The 16,092-nt window shown below is 42.1% G+C and overlaps 1 protein-coding gene across 5 annotated transcripts in view; it reads left to right on the forward strand.

Moving 5' to 3' along the window:
- magixb (MAGI family member, X-linked b) overlaps positions 1-16,092 on the forward strand; it is a 61,528-nt gene extending 45,436 nt beyond the window's left edge. For 3 of the 5 annotated variants that reach the window (XM_088081892.1, XM_088081893.1, XM_088081891.1), the window contains 5 exons: positions 5,196-5,396; positions 5,507-5,583; positions 5,678-5,824; positions 7,987-8,125; positions 10,304-16,092. In XM_088081892.1, the coding sequence (XP_087938018.1) occupies positions 5,196-5,396; positions 5,507-5,583; positions 5,678-5,824; positions 7,987-8,125; positions 10,304-11,373 (1,634 nt within the window). In that variant the 3' untranslated portion in view covers positions 11,374-16,092. Of the gene's footprint in view, positions 1-5,195; positions 5,397-5,506; positions 5,584-5,677; positions 5,825-7,986; positions 8,126-8,505; positions 8,610-10,303 lie in introns of all 5 variants that reach the window. The other 2 variants (XM_088081894.1, XM_088081895.1) reach the window with 2 other exon arrangements.

Genomic DNA, 16,092 nt, shown 5'->3' on the forward strand with positions numbered 1-16,092 from the left:
ATTTTAATATGTGTATTACCTAAGACCCATGATCAGACTCATATGTTCTTTGTAATACCTTGGAGCAAATCTATCATTCGGGACACATTTTTTTGCCGATCACCTTCTGGGTATCCACGAATACCCAACCTGATGCAGAATTCTGCCCCACGTTAACACTGTTAGCTCTGTCAGCACTAGGCAGGTTTCCATTACAAATTTGAGCAAGACTTGAGCGATATTTTTGAAATTTCAATAAAACACAAATATGACTGTGTTGTTTGACTTCTCCTCTCACTATAACATTTCAAGAAGCATGGAGATGGATGTCCAAAACATAAGCAGGTTTATTTCTATTGCAGCCAGCGCACTAGCCGTCATCCAATGGAAGGCCACATAGTCGTGTTATTCGAGCGATAATGGAAAGGCAAGCCCCTTATATATGGGAGCGGCCACATATGAGTGATTTCTGGGAGGTGATAATTCACCATTTCACAGAGGAATTGTGGATTCAAAACGTACGCATGACTCGTTTAAGAGTTATGATGCAATAACACCTCTGTCAGCGCCTGCTGCATCATGCCCGAGGGAGCCAGTCCCTACCGACAAGCGCATAGCCATAGCATCATGTGACCAATAAAGGCAAAAAAAGTGTTTCCATTGCAGTTTTGTGAAATATGACTTTTTCAAATCACCTGAAATACCACCTCATGCAAGTGTAAAAGCCTTTTTTGCAAGAAGTTTTTTTCAAAATTTTTTCCATTAGGCGTATTTTATATTTGCTATTTCAGTTTGTGCAGTTTGAAGGTTAATGGAAACTCCAACTGTTGCCTTTGTTAGCACTGTCTGCGCTGTTAGCATCGTTAGCTGCTGGCTGCTGGCTCTGCCACCTACATGTTGAGAGCCATGTGCAGGCAAATCAGGCCCAGACTCTGAATCAGAGATATGATCTAAATGTTGCATAGAGCTCTTTTTAACAAACAATATACAATGCATTGATTAGTACAACTTAGAGGTGCGAGTTGTTGGAGCCAGGTTAACTGTTTGCAAAGCTAAGCTAACAGGCTGCTGGCCATAGTTTCATATTTATTGTTCAGACACAGGGGTGGTATTGAACCTCTCATCCAACTCTCAGCAAGAAAATGAGGTGTGATTCCCCAAATGTCAAAATATTCCCACAAGTTAACAGGTTTATGTACCGTACATTTTTATATAGTTATTCTCGTCATAAATTCAGTTACTCTCCAGCAAAACGACCTTTTGTTTAAAGTCTCACATCACTAGCGTCTCCCTCTGTGTCTGACCTGACAGGACACTGAGGCTTGTTTATGTTCAGTCTGGGAAGCGAACACATCCTGCCCTGATTAGCTTTTAGTGTAGTGCTTGTGAATAGCCAGTTAGCCGCAGCATCACCATGATGTATCGCCCTCATCTCCTCTTCCTCCGTCTTGTGTTGGCTGCCCTCTGTTCCAGTTTGATGCAGTTCAATTTGCTTTATGGGCCGAGCGAACACACATTTACGTTTTCATGGTGAGATTAAGGTTGTAGGTGCACCTGTCTCTGCAGCACAGAGACCCTCCCTCCACCGTGTCCTCACTCTCCACTTCATTCTCACTCCTGTCATGTCTCAGAAACAAGTCCCCTCTGTCTCTCCATATCTGCCTTTAGCCTCTGCCGTTTCCTCTTCCTCTCATCACTCTTTCTCTCCATCGCTCTTATCTCCCTCACAGGCTCCCGCCCACTCTCCCTCTCTCTCTCTCACACCCCTTTACTCTGCAGTAAAAGCGTCCAGTCGGGTTTTTCAAAAGATTAAAACTCTCCCTCTCTCTCTCTATCTATCTCTCCCTCCCTCCGCTTCCCACCTACCTCTCCATTGCTCTCTGAATGCTCAAGAGAAATGCCACACTGAACATTTTCCCTCGCAGAGGAGCAACAGAGGGGGGACAGCAAACCTGTGTTTTGACCGTCACACGTGAATCTCGAACACCTCTGAGCTGCCTGACCTGAAGGAATTTAGGATCTTTTATTTTTTGGTTTTGTTTTCTGCGCATGCTATTCAGTGAGCCATGCTGGAGAGACTACAGTCTGCTTTGAAAACTGTCAAGGAGTCTAAACGTAATTATTCATTCTCGTTTCATGATTACTAAAACAAAACAAAAAAAAAAAGAGGGTTTGGTGCAGTGTTTGACGTTAAGCTGTGTGTGTGATTCTGTGCTGCACGCTAAAGTTTGCTCGGTGAGACTTGTATGAAAGTTAGATTCACAAGTCACATAGTTGATGATGCTGTGGCAATATGTATTATGTTTTTTTTTTATGCTGGATGAGGATTGCAGTGACAACAACATATTGAAGGGAATTTAAAATGTATATTTAACCCAGCCAGGCTTAAAGCATCACACGGCATGATGTGGTGATCTGTGTATTAGAGCCATTACTGAGCTACACAGGCAGCAAAATGAATGGATTTAACAGACGGTATTAGCAGAGTTCATCACACACACACACTAGTTGTACGAAGGATGCTGCTAAAGATCAACAGTGCTCTCCCGGCTCTCCGGTGTGTGCAGGGCATCTGCAGGCTGCTGTGTGTGCACCGGCTTGATGCATCTGGGCTGCAGAGGGGGATTTTACGACGGCGAGGAGGTGGGGGGGGGCAGGCTGCTCCCACTCCTGAGCGGTGATCAGTGCAGAGCGTCAGAGGCTGGCTGCTGGGCATACTGCAGTGGGATTACTGTGGACAGGAGAACATGGAGAGCCAGAGGAAAAGACACTATGATATAAAGCAGTCCATTTGGATGCATCTGTGTGTGTGTGTATGTATGTGTGTGTTTGTGTGGCTGGGTACATCTGTCCCAATCCCTCTGCGTGTGAGTCACTGTGCATGTGTGGTTTTGTGCGTGTTACATGTGTATTCATGTATTTGTTGGATGTTGGACTGATGTATTATGCATGATAAGAAGACTATTTGCAAAGCTGCCTTGGCTTTGATTTGACCTGATTGCCGTTTCTGCCTGGGTCACCCAGATTAGGCCCAGATTGGAGATGTGTCTCTGCTGGACTCTGAATTATAGGCTGTACCTTTTTAGCTGGAACGTCATTCCAGTGCAACATGCACTTCCACTTATGCCCACAATTGCAATTTTTATTTCATGGCACTCCATAAGATAATTTAAACTTGTTATTTTTATCCTGGAGGGATGCAGACTGAGGGGGCGGTTATGTACCTCAGCTGAATGAGAGTCTCAAAATGTTTATGCTGCCTGATGGGTTACATAAGGCCGCTGGCAAGACTCTAGAGGGGCCAGCTGTCACCAAAGCACACGTACCCTCAAAGAGGGGTCAGGGGGAGAGTAACGGGGAGTTTACTAAGACACAGAGAAGAGGAGCAGCAGATAGACGTCTGAGCAGACAGAGACAGACGGTCCAGATAAAAACTGTAAGAAGCTTTTTAGTTGGCGCGGGAGATTAATGGAGGCAAATTTATTTTTAGTCTGCTCGATATTTTTCTCATCAACCTCAGACGCTGACCAGAGTAAAGCTTAATTGTGAGAGATCTCTTCGTACAGAAGATAAGACAAATTGAGTTCCTGACACATGCGGCTAATTGTCCGTCCTCACATTGTACACACACTGCATTTCAGAGGTGGAACAGTTTTGTGTCATGTTCAACCTCAGCTACGCTCTCCTGTGTTTGATCACTCTCCAGGGGTGATACGTGGTGAGCAGTAGGCCCCTAAATGTGGGCACTGGGAACGTAGATGGATTATAAGACAGTGGGCAAGAAACACACACTGATTCTGTGGTGATTTTGTTAGTTGTTTAGCCCCTTTTATAGTGATTTTGTATCTCTTTGTAGTCGTTTTGTGAGTCTTTGAGGTGATGTTTTGTCTTTTTGTGGTTATTTTGCCCCTTTTTGTAATTATTTTGTGACTCTTTCAGGTAAGGTAATTCTCCTTGAGGTCTTCTGGGGTTTTTTTGGTTGCTTTGTAACTGCATAGGATGTGTTGTGTCTTTTTTGGTTGTTCTGTCACTTTTTAAGTTATTTCTTGACTCTAAGGTAATTTTGTGTCTTTTTGTGGTTTTGACCCTTTTTGTAGACATTTTGTGTCTCTGGGATTTTTTTGCCCCCTTTTTTAGTCACTTTGTGTCTCTTTGTAATTGTGTTGTGACTCATTGGGGCAGTTTGGTGTCTTTTTGGGCCTGTTTTGCCCCTTTTTGTAGTTAATCTGTCTCTTTTAAATCATTTTGTGGTTGATTTGTTCCTTTCTGTAGTCATGTTGTGTCTCTTTGCTGTTGTTTTGTCCCCTTTTGTAGTTATTTTTTCTCTTTGTGGGATTGGCCTCTTTTGTAGTTTTGTATTCCTTTGCAGTTACTTTGTATCTCTTTGTGGTCTTTTTGCATCTCTTCCCTGTAGGTTTGTGTTAAATTGAGTGACATTTTGCAGGTGAAGGCCAGGGGGCCCCTGACACTGCGCCCTGGCCTGTGCCCTGCAGGCCCGTTCAGAAAACCATCCATCGCTGGGAGAGGACAGTCAAAGTTTCCCACACAGACATGAAAGATCAGCAGAAAGAACTAAATATTGCTGCCTGTGTTTTTATGTGCATTTGGTATGCTGGAGGCATACAGATGCGGACAGACTGCAAGTTTGTGGGTCTTACTCGAGCTGAGCATAAGAATCACTGACTCTGTGTAAACCGTAGTGTAAATTTCTAAAGTCTGTTGCTGTGTGCAGTTTGACAGATTCGGGACAGAAAAATATTGCTGGAAAGCTTGTGTTCCATCACAGTTTGTTCTTGAGGAGGAAGACAAATCATTGAACAGCGAAAAACAGTTCCTGGCATGTCAGCGGATGGAGAGACAGGTTGATAGATGGCGAGATGAAGGAGGAGAGGAGAGTGTTTCAAGGAGACAGTGGGGGAAGTGTAAAGGGGGGCTCCTGTGGGAAGTAATTTATAAAGTAGACCCAGCCAAAAACGATCCAAAGCTTAATTACGGCTTGTTTTAGGAATTCTGGCAAACGCACAGGTGAAATAAATCTTCCTGCTTTTAAATTTATCTACATTTGACCCCGCCTATTACTCACTGCCTTCATTTAAGAGGAAAGTTTTGGGGCTGGATGGAGTTTCGAGTTCCGACTCAAGCACTCCACAAGTCACTTAAGCAACAAGTCATTTAAGGTAGAAGTAACAGTTTGATTTTTTCTGTCCTCTCCTCAGCTGCTTCACTTCTCCCTCACCGGTTTGTGACGGTCCGGCGAGGCAGCCCGGCAGCCAAGAGCGGTCAGATCCGGCCTGGAGATCGATTAGAAGCGGTAGAAGGACGCTCAGTGGTGACTCTTCCTCATCGGGAGCTTGCTCAGATCCTTCGTCGAGCGGGAAATACTCTGCGGCTCACCATTGTCCCTCGTCCCAGCACCTGTAAGCAAAGACATAAGCATCCAAAAAACTTACACGAATATACAGTCTTACACGAATATACAGTCTAGTTCTTGACTCACAATCTAACATCAACGTCATCTTTTTTTTAGATTCCTCAAGCCTTTCAGAAACCACTGAGTATGACCCCGGACACAAAAGCAGAAAGGGTCAGAGGTCGCGTCCGAAGGTGACTTTTGCTGTAGCTCATCTTATCCACTGATGGTGTTCAGTCTTTTCTGTTGTGATGCTGATCAGTCTGCTCTCTCTGCTTTGTTCCCCAGCGTGACTCCAGGTATTATAGCGTAGACCTGGATCGTGGCCCCTCAGGCTTCGGCTTCAGCCTCCGAGGGGGCAGCGAGTACAACATGGGCCTCTACGTCCTGGGACTGATGGAGGGGGGGCCGGCCTCACGGAGCCAAAGAATGCAGGTGTGTCTGTTTGCTCACAAGTTGTCCATAAACATGTGCCACTCTTGACTTCTCTTTTACTTTAATTTCTTAAATGATAGTGGACATTACCATTTAAGCAGCTTACTTGAAAGCAGTGAAGTAGTTGGCTAAATAATTACTCTAAGTTCTCATTACTTTAAGTGTTTTTAAGGTGTTTTAAAGACAGCACTTGTTGATAAAACTACTTTTAATAAGGTGGAGCAGGTATACTAATAAACAAATAGGGAAAGCCTATAAAACTAGATACATTTAAACTATGTGCACCTTACTAGCAGATGTTCAAGATCTCAGAGATCTCTGTGTTTTTCGGGAGGCACAGTAAGCACTTCATCATGTAACTGTTGTCCTTTTTAGATGTTGTTATAACATTTGTGGCCAGATGTAGCCAGGAGCTGTCTATGAGCCTATAATAATGCAGCATTGGGAGCGGCACCGTAACAGCCGCTGCTGCAGTGCAACTCACAAGTACAATATGTGCTCTTACTGTCACTCTCACATCAACATTGTCATCATCATCAATACTATAATTACAATATGTACAGCTACTATCACCCCAACATCATCATCATCATCATCATCATCTGTACTACAACTACAATATGTATTGTTATTGCCACCTACTCAACGTTATTGTCATCAATACAAGTATAGTGTGTACTGTTACTGTCACCCTATCATTATCTTTATCTGCACACAAGTACAATATGTACTGTTACTGTCATCTCATCATCACCATCATCATCATCATCGGCCAACAGTGAAGCAGTACAAAGTAACACAGTGTATTTCATACCAAGATTCTGAAGATGCAGTTCCTGACTCTGAGTATTTATCCAATTTTTTTTACCAAACTATGTATGTGTGAGGAATCTATTGGTTATCAATTCTGAAAAAAAAAGATGCTATGCCTACCTGACTTGACTTAAATCACGTCGCCTGGCCCTCAGGTCACACAGTGAATTCTGAGCACAGACAGGAAATCTGCTAAACTCTGGGACAGAGAGCACTCTGTCTCAGCCCAGCTTTGATTGCTTTGGGGACAGAGGCAGCGAGCTCCCGTCTTATCAGCCAGAGAGATGAACCGTTGCATCTCATGCCAGAAACACACCAAGCAGCTGCGACGCGCAGCACTAAATACATTTTTTTGCAGCCATCAGGCGTGTTCATGTGTTTCAGGCAGAACAAAGTTCTTTGTAACATACTCAACATGTCACAGGAGTCACGGGACTCTGTTTACTGATTGACTGCTGCTCTTTGGTTGCATTTGCCACTAAAGCAATCCCCAACCTTTAGTTTGGCCACACGTCACTGCTGAATAAAACTGCATCTTTAAGTAGACTTCGTAGCTCGCCTCAGGCTGCAGTTTGCCACTACTTGGTGTTTATTCAGTATAAGGAAGCAGCAGAGCATGATGTTTTACTCCTTTAGACTTACAGCTGAACTGAACATGACCAGAGGCAAAACTCTGTTGTATTACCTTTAGTTTACAGAAATAAGAAAATCTGTTTTATCCTCTGTATCTAAGTGTATAATCTATCATCATCTCAGCGTTATTATTTGCACTGCTGTATGTGAGCATGTGCGGTCGTACACTTGCTCAGACTTTTCTTATGAATAATTCACAGCACTGTATAATCACAGACTGTGTACTTATAAGTAAGAAAAACTATGTTCCTGTATTCTGCTTTTCTGTGTCTTTTAGTGAACGTTTCAGTTAAAGCAAGGCACTTAAGATCCCTAAAAACTTGGTTAAAAATCTAGTTTTTCTCAATGATATTAAATATTGAACAACAAAAAAAATACCAGTTTCAGGAAAAAAAACACGATTAGGTATTACATAATGAAAATAAGTACTTTAACAGCTATTTTTTTATCAGGACTGTGTGGATGTGATTTGATTGACACTGACTTGGCATCATAAAGCGAATAATTCAGCATGACATTTTGTTATTGTGCACGCTCACTCACTGTCACACCGTCATGGCTTACTGGGACAGAGCCATTGTTCATGTAACATCTTTACATTTCGTGCCATGATAAGCCAAAACGTCTGCTGTATCTTAGTGGCTACTCTGTTATTTTAATAGATAATAGGTGAGGTATTTAAAGTAATTGGGTGGATGTCGTGTTTGTGGCTGCAGGTCAGCGATCAGCTTGTGGAGATCAATGGTGACAGTACAGCAGGGATGACCCACAGCCAGGCGGTGGAGCAGATCCGCAGAGGAGGCCACCGCATCCACCTGGTGCTCAAGAGAGGGAACGGCTACGTGCCCGACTATGGTGAGCCACGGCAGGAGGATTCAGGAACTGTTCAGGGATTTTAACACCATGTCTTTACGGGGAAAATCTATGCATGGAAATATACAAGATTTAAAGTATAAAATGTAAAAAAAACTTCATGTCTTTTGCATGCGATGCATTTGTTTTGGGTGTGTAATCTCCTTTCCTCTTTTTTCCTGTGGGACTGATTCAACTAACATACTTTCTTCCTCTTTTCTCTGTCTTTTTCCCTTTTAACCCATACGATCCTTTTATTTTTTTTTCTTTGAACATTCCCGCACTACAACTCCTCTCGGGATTTGGCCCGTCTTGGTTTTCTCTTTCTTCCAAACATTTCTCTCCTCTCTGCTCCACTCCTTCCTTTCTTTTCTCTCTCTCAGTGGAGCTCTCCAGTTTGTCTCTATGTATGACCAACTCCAAGCTAGGCGAGCCTTGCTTCTATGTCATTGGACGGACAGAGAATACGCGGTTGGTAATGGTTCCTGTTAGTCCTCCCATTTTCTGTCTCTCTACATTCCTCTACTCAGTCACCACTGCTGTCTCCGCTCGTAGTGAAAGATACCTTACAGCCTGTGTGTCGGACCTCTCTTTTATAAGATAATCTTGATTATCAACTTAAAGGGGCACTACACCTCAAAATCAAATATATTTTTCCTCCTGACTGTAGTGCTATTGATTAATCTAGATTAAACTGATCTAGAGATGTCTGCCATCTCTTGAATATAATGGAACTAGATGTCACCCAGCTTATGGTTTTCAAAGCACAAAAAATCCATTAAAAAAACAGCAATGTCTCTTTCCAGAAATCATGACCTGGTTACTCAAGATAATCCACAGAACCTGTTGTGAGCAGTTTCATGTAGACACTATGGCTCATGTGCCATTCACAACCTTTGAAATTGAGATTTTCTGCAAAGTCATCGATTTGTCGTTGGATAGTGAGTTAAATATATTGTAATTTTAGTCATTTAGAGTATATCTTTCTAACTTTATAACATGTCTGAGGAAAATGTTAATATTTCCAATGACAGTAAAAATAATTTTAAAAAAGACAATGGAGTGGGTGCTCGATCAAAGAAATATATATATGTATATATATATGTATATTCCACTATAATAGTGGAAACAAATAGATCTGCACCCCAAGTGGCTCCTTAAAATGATTTTAATGCTGTAAAATGTTTCAAGCCAACTGCCTCAGCTTTTTCCTGTGTCATTATGCTTTTTCATTTCCTGCCTCATAGTAGCTTGCTAAATTGTAAACCTTGTTGGCCTCCAGATCATTGTTGCCATTGCCTGCAGTGTTTTCACAACTTAACCATGCGAATGCCAGTCATATCGTTGACACAACTTCCCATGTCGCAACCACAAACTCACGAAATCCATTTGAAGGCAGCATAATTTCTCTCCACCAAACTACACCCACCAACTGCATCACCGCACAGAAGGAAGTGTACATCTACTCATGATGAGAGGCTCATGCCCGTGACTGCATGAGATGTAAATATTAATGTTGTCATTTTCGGCTGAGCTGTAACATTTGCCAACTCAGTGGTGCTAGATGAGCTTGCAGTAGATGCTCTCTTCCTTGGTGGGTGTAGTTTGGTAAAAAGAAAATATTCCTTCACTGAAACTGCTCACAACAGGGTCTGTTGATTATATTGAGTAACTGGGTCATGATTTCTAGAGTTTTAAATGTGTGTATTTTTTGGTGCTTTGAGCACCACACGCTGAGTATCATCTCGTTTCATTATACTGGAGAGAAGGCAGACATCTGTACAGCTGATATCTCCAACACTCACCACTCACACCAAAATAATCTCGAGTGACAAACAGAACTATAAGTAAGAAGAAAAATGTGTATTTCTGATTTTGGGGTGAACTGTCCCTTTAAGTAATAATGTAGGCTATATGTTAATATTATACTGATTTCTTGCCCAATTTCGTTTCCCTCAAACTGATAATGTGTTGCATTTCTAACTGAAGGTTGCACTAAATATGAGCATGTGTTTTTCACAAGCTGACCTAATGCACAAACAAAAAACACAAAACGAAAATACTTTCTGGATTTAGGAGCTCTTTAATAACAGATTACATAATGCTCTCTGCCAGAGATTTTTCTCTTCTTTTCTTTTACTTTCCTGTTTCTCCTCCTCTCTCCATGTCCTGTGTGTCCAGGCCGTGAGCACAGAATCACCTCCCCCTCCCTCCTGCATCACCCCAAGGAGCAGGGTGTGGCTGCAGTAGACTCCACCGGGCGGAAGGGGCGCAGCTCCAAGCAGAAGAGGAGAAGCAGGTCTTCAAATGGACGCGAGAAAGAAAAAGGGACGGAGAGGAGAAGAAGAAGACGGGGCTCAGAGGGAGGAGGACACTCTGGTTTACAAAGCCCCGTCCCTGAGCTGGAAAAGAGGTCTCGAGAGTCCAAGGACAGGAGGAGGAGGAGGAGAAAGAAAGGGTCTCAGAGTTTACCCAGAGACGCCCTCAGGAATTCTGATGATAGTGACGCAGAAAGAGGAACAGTGAGGGGAAGGAAAAGGGAGAGAGGGAGGAGCAAAAGGAAAAGTAGAAGTGAGGAGAGGGTGAGGAAGGCAGAGGAGGAAGAGCCAGAGGAGGAAGAGAAGGAGCAGGAGCAGGAGGCACCTGCTGTGGAGGAAAAAGTGGAGGAGGTGGAGGAGAGAGTGAGTTTAGAGAGAGAGGAGAGTGAAGACGATGTTGTGTTACCTATTCCAAGTCCCACACAAAAGCTTCCCAGACCCAAACAGAACTGGGAGGAGGAGAACGATGAAAACTGGGACATGGCAGCAGAGTACAGGGAACTGAGGAAGGAGACAGAGCTGGAGGAGGAGCCGGAGAGGTTATTGGACGATGTCTATGAAAATAGAGAGCCGATTGAGGGTCAGGAAGACGACGATGCTCAGAGCGAGCGCGTCGAGGGGCCTTTACCCAGCATTGTCGTGACAGATCCGGTGTCACAGAGGAAGCCTTTCGCCTTCCTCACCTCCTCACTGTCCGTAGAGCAGCTGGGGGACGATGAGTCAGAATCTGGAGGCAGCCAATCTGACGGCAGTGTGTCCGCTGCCAGCATCTCAGGCCTTTCTCTGGCCGCCACTGAGGCTGGCGGGCGCAGGGCTGCTGTGCTCCCAGGCCCTTGGCTCAAACCCAGCCAGCAGAGGGTGGCTCAGGCTGTAGGGGGGAACAGGCGTCCCGGGAGTCGGACAGGGAAGGGAGGAGGAAGTGCTGTCTCTTGACTTTTAAAATCTAGTGTGTAGGATTTAGGGGATATGCTGGCAGAAATGGATGATAACTACGCTTACTTTAGTGTATAATCAGCTGAAAATAAGAATATGTTTTTGTTTATCTAGAACACAACATATCCTCATACAGCAGTTCGTATGATATCCTGCGTTTTTTTGCGACATTACATTCTTAACCTAAATTTGCATAATTAACCTAAAGTTACTGAGTTTAGGTGTAAGAAACATGGCAAGGACGTACCTTAAAATATGTCAGAGTTCACTTACACTTCACATGGCTCTGAACATTGGTCTTCTGTGGGAAATTCCTGTATTTTGTGACCCGTTCACCAACCCAGCCTGCCACCTTATCGCTCCCCTCTTCACTCCAATCAGCACAGTGATGAGGTGATTGCAACCTTCCAAAATATGTGGGTTATACATGTATTAGTTGCTCAGTGTTAAGTTGGATATGTATGAATTTTAATGCATTACATTGTATTTAGCAGCTTTGAAAAAAAACACTAATTTTTCATGTGAAACTGCTTTATTCAGTGGTTTTACTAGTTTAACCCCTTGAAACCTGAGAAAATTGATTTGATTTTTTCAAAAACATGGGGAGAAGGCAACATGCAACTGACAAAACAAGGCCCAAAAATTAGTAAAAATTAGTTAAAAAGTTACAAAAGAATTGCCTGAAAATAAATGGAAACAAGTTTTAAAAACCAAACAAATAAATAAATTACCAAAAAAATTATTTATTTTGTATGTTTAATTATATTTTTTCTGTAACATAGATGATATAAATGTAAATGTATTATAATCATAGTTTCCTGGACATTTCCCCCTAGCTTTCTAATAATCTTCCCCTCTTTTTAAAATTGATTTTTAGGTCATTTTCTTGTCACCTTTTGCTAATTTCTTGAAGTTGTGGGACATTTCTTGCCAATGTTGCTGTTGCTTTTTTCTCCCAAATGTTTTCAAAACCAAATTGCTCAGGTTTCAAAGGGTTAAATAGCTTGTGAAAGGCACCTGCGAAATACAGCACAGTTTCAAAGGATTTCAAAGCGTTAAACCCCCATATTTGTTACTTTTGGTCAGGAAGAGGCCTCTGTTTATAATTTAAAGACATTGTGGATGTCTGGATCTTAAGTTATCAGAGAAAAATGGCGAGCACGCATTAGCATGTGCTGGACTAACGGCCCGTCTCCGATGAGCTGAACAGCATTGGAGAAAATTACTCTGTTTTTATGAGTTTAAATCACCAGGTTCATTTGTTTTGGAGAGGAAGATATTTGTAATTCAGCTCACAATAGAAACCTCCTTCATGTGTGTCAGAGAAGTTGAGCACACAGTAGCAGGTGCTTGCCTCGCAGCCCAATTGAAAAAGGCGTCGGAGAAACACTGATTTGTTTGTAACATAAAACTCAGATTCAGTGATTTTACCGGTTTTAATCCACTGATCCATTTGTTTTGGAGAGGAAGAGACCTCTCGGCTCAAAAGCTCCTGAACAATGAACACTAAGGGATTTCTAACCGGGAGGAGTTTCAGCTGCTTGCAATCTGAAATCCTCACCACCAGATGCCACTAAATCCCCCTAAATCTTACACACTGCTCCTTAAACAGGAAGCAGAGCGTGCAGCAGCTGAAAGATACAGTATGGGCTTCTGTCAGTCTCGCATTGTTCGACCTCGACTTGTTTTTCTGCAGCTACCCACACTACCAACATTTTCTCTCAGTCACTTTGATATCTACAGTATGAAGTCATATTCTTTGTGCCTTTTTACAGCTGACCTCGGGCTGACGTTTAGTGTCGTAACTTGTAAATGACACCAACATGGTAAAGTTCTGTATGTTTAGCTGGTGAAACAACAATAACACTGTCTGTTTTTTCTGCTGCTCTCGTTATGTCTCACTCCTCTCTTTGCCGTAGATGTGATCAACGTTTCCACCACAACAAGGTATTTCGGACACCTTGGTTTTAACCTACTTCTTCCTATCTCTCACTCACCTCTCTGCATCCCTGTCTCCACGCTACTTTAGCAGAGTAATCCTCTCCCCTCTTACTGTACAAAAACTGCATAGACATTCACTTATACCTCATGATGATAAGCAATAATAATGCAACAGTCCGAGACTATCAGCCATCCATTCCCACCGCACCACGTCGATCTGGTCTGAGAGGAAACCGTGTTTGTACAAAATCCTCTTTGTCCTGTGTGGACACTTGTAATGTCGTTCCATGTAACTGAATATTTGATTGTGATAATGCAAATCCCCTTTTAACAGCAGGTGTGACTCTATAATCTGTAAATATTTGTAGAGAAATACTCTGAGGAAAATGAGAAATACTTGTAAATACTAACTGGAGCCAAGCCCTGATTTGTATTACTGTGTTGTAATACATCATAAATCTCTCTATATATGAATATATGCAGTATATCTATATATTACATACAACAGCTACCCATAATATTTATTTATGTGTGATGAAATTATTGGTATATAGCTTTTTGTGATGGCTCAAAATGTAAACACAGACTATATTGTACCTTCCCTGTTCATAAATGAATGTTTTGTAATATGCTGCTTGAGTGTGGATTAGGATACTCAATGTTGTACCCTACTGAAGTCAGCAAAAGATGCCAAAAATATGCATATTCGGTGTGCATATTTCCAGTACTGTTATTATTGTGTATGTGGGGTCAGAACAAAAACACTATCTAGATTCTAGAGAGTGCTGTGCCCATCGTGCCACGTACAGTTGCCTTGGTAACATAAACCACTTTATCCTAACCACTGATTTTTCTTACTGTGAAAACCCCCTCGCTCTGAGGTCTCTGATGCGAGAGCAGGGCGGGCCGTTTAGTAATTTCAGTTAAGCCAAAAAAAACAAATAGAAAAGGCCCTTACTGTAAATCCACAATAACAATAATCATAAGCCTCTGCAGAATCTGCGCTCAGTGTTGAAGATGGCAAAATAGCACATCATTTTGTTTTGCTCTCTTTTTTAAAAAATTCTGTGATGATAAGAAAAAGCCAGGCTGAATGGATACTGTGAGATGTTATTTTTCTATGAAACAATCTTTTTTGAAATACTCAGGTTTTCAGATACTTTGCTCTAGATAAGCCATTAGGAAGAAAAGCTACAAAGTGACTTCACATCATTTTCATAACACAGTGGATTCATATTATTTAAATGTTATGGCAGCATTGAGGACTGTTTCTTATTTATGAGAGGGGGATGCAAAATGGGGGAGGCATGTCAAATATTTTTTAAGCACTTTTACTTTGGCTTAGGGGAGAGACATATAAATTTATATGGTTGCACTTGTGTTTTTTTTTAATCAATTTTAGATATCCTCTGAACCTAGAAACCCACTGGCAAGCTTCAAAGGCACGTGTCGCTAAAATTACACCATTTATCATAGCAAGAAGAGGCAAAAGCAAAAATGATTACTAGGTTTTTTAAATTTCCGTCAGTATTTGAACGATGACAGCCAGTTCTCATGCCAAAGTTGTCAAATACAGCCACTTCGTCAGTGATTTTAGCTTCAGAAATGGATGCAAAAAGTCACCTGTTTCGGCGGTATGATATGCTGCCAGGCACCGTCATTTTATAAATTGGCAGACTGACAGACATCTTTTGTGGCAGTATGATACTCCGTTGGGCAGGGTCAGTTTATAATGCAGCTGACCAGCACCTGTCGTGGCTGTATGATCTGCCACCAGACCGTGTCAGTTTAAAACGCTCTCGGTAATGACATAAAATAAAGAGCTGATAAAACTATATAGGGCGGCAGGAGGGGTCCAACAAACCCCGGACTTTCACCCGGGAGCCCGCAATTCGCTTCCTGTTTAAATTTTCAGCCAAACTATGATGTTTTTTCCAAAACCTTAACACATACTTTTGTTGCGTAAGGAAATAAACGTAAATAAAAAAGTATTTCACCAATATTGTACGTTTATTAAAAAAAAAAAAAAAAATCCTGTGTGAAAACAGCAGTACATTTTGAAAAGACAAATGCAGTTAACATTAACGTCCTGTCCCGGAACGTCAACAACAGACGCAGGAGGATACTGAACGCGTCATATGTAGATACCAAGTGGCGATATTTGACGAGTTTGGCTGAAAATTTGTTGGCTTCTTCAGCAAAAATAAACAAATCTAAGTTAAAAAATAATGATATTTCATCATAATCGCTTCATTCCACCTGTCTCATTTAAAATTTCACCGAAACTATACGTCTTGCATCATAGAATAGAGGGAGGGTCATGTGTTTTCCCCCAGTTCACTCAGGGAGACTCATGGAAAAATTTTGGTAGCTCCGGGGAGGGTCAAGATGAAAAAAAAAATTAACCCCCAGCCACCCCCCTCCTCTGATAAACAACGAACAGTCCCTCAGAGGACGCAGACTGTTACAGATGTTTGTTACCAGTCCGTAATCATATCAGTGCTATGAGTGAAGTCCTTCATTTGTACCCAAACCACAGAACTGAAGATGCTTGGTGTGCCCTGCCCATTTGTTTGCATCACTGTGTTGCCCAAAAATGACAACGCAGTGACCGAACCAACACCCCCCTAACCAGTGACCACACAGAGTAGCTTGGTAGCCGACTTATTTTATAATGTTTGCTAATGTTCTTTTTTTAGACTTTCATTTCCTAAGGGGGATTATATGGCTGAACTGTAAACACATTCTAATAAAACTGCAAATAAACTGCTGAACCAA

This window comes from Plectropomus leopardus, chromosome 9 (genome assembly GCF_026936395.1).
Source record: "Plectropomus leopardus strain MGB_pleo_1.0 chromosome 9, ASM2693639v1, whole genome shotgun sequence".
In the NCBI taxonomy this organism is placed as follows: Eukaryota; Metazoa; Chordata; class Actinopteri; order Perciformes; family Serranidae; genus Plectropomus; species Plectropomus leopardus.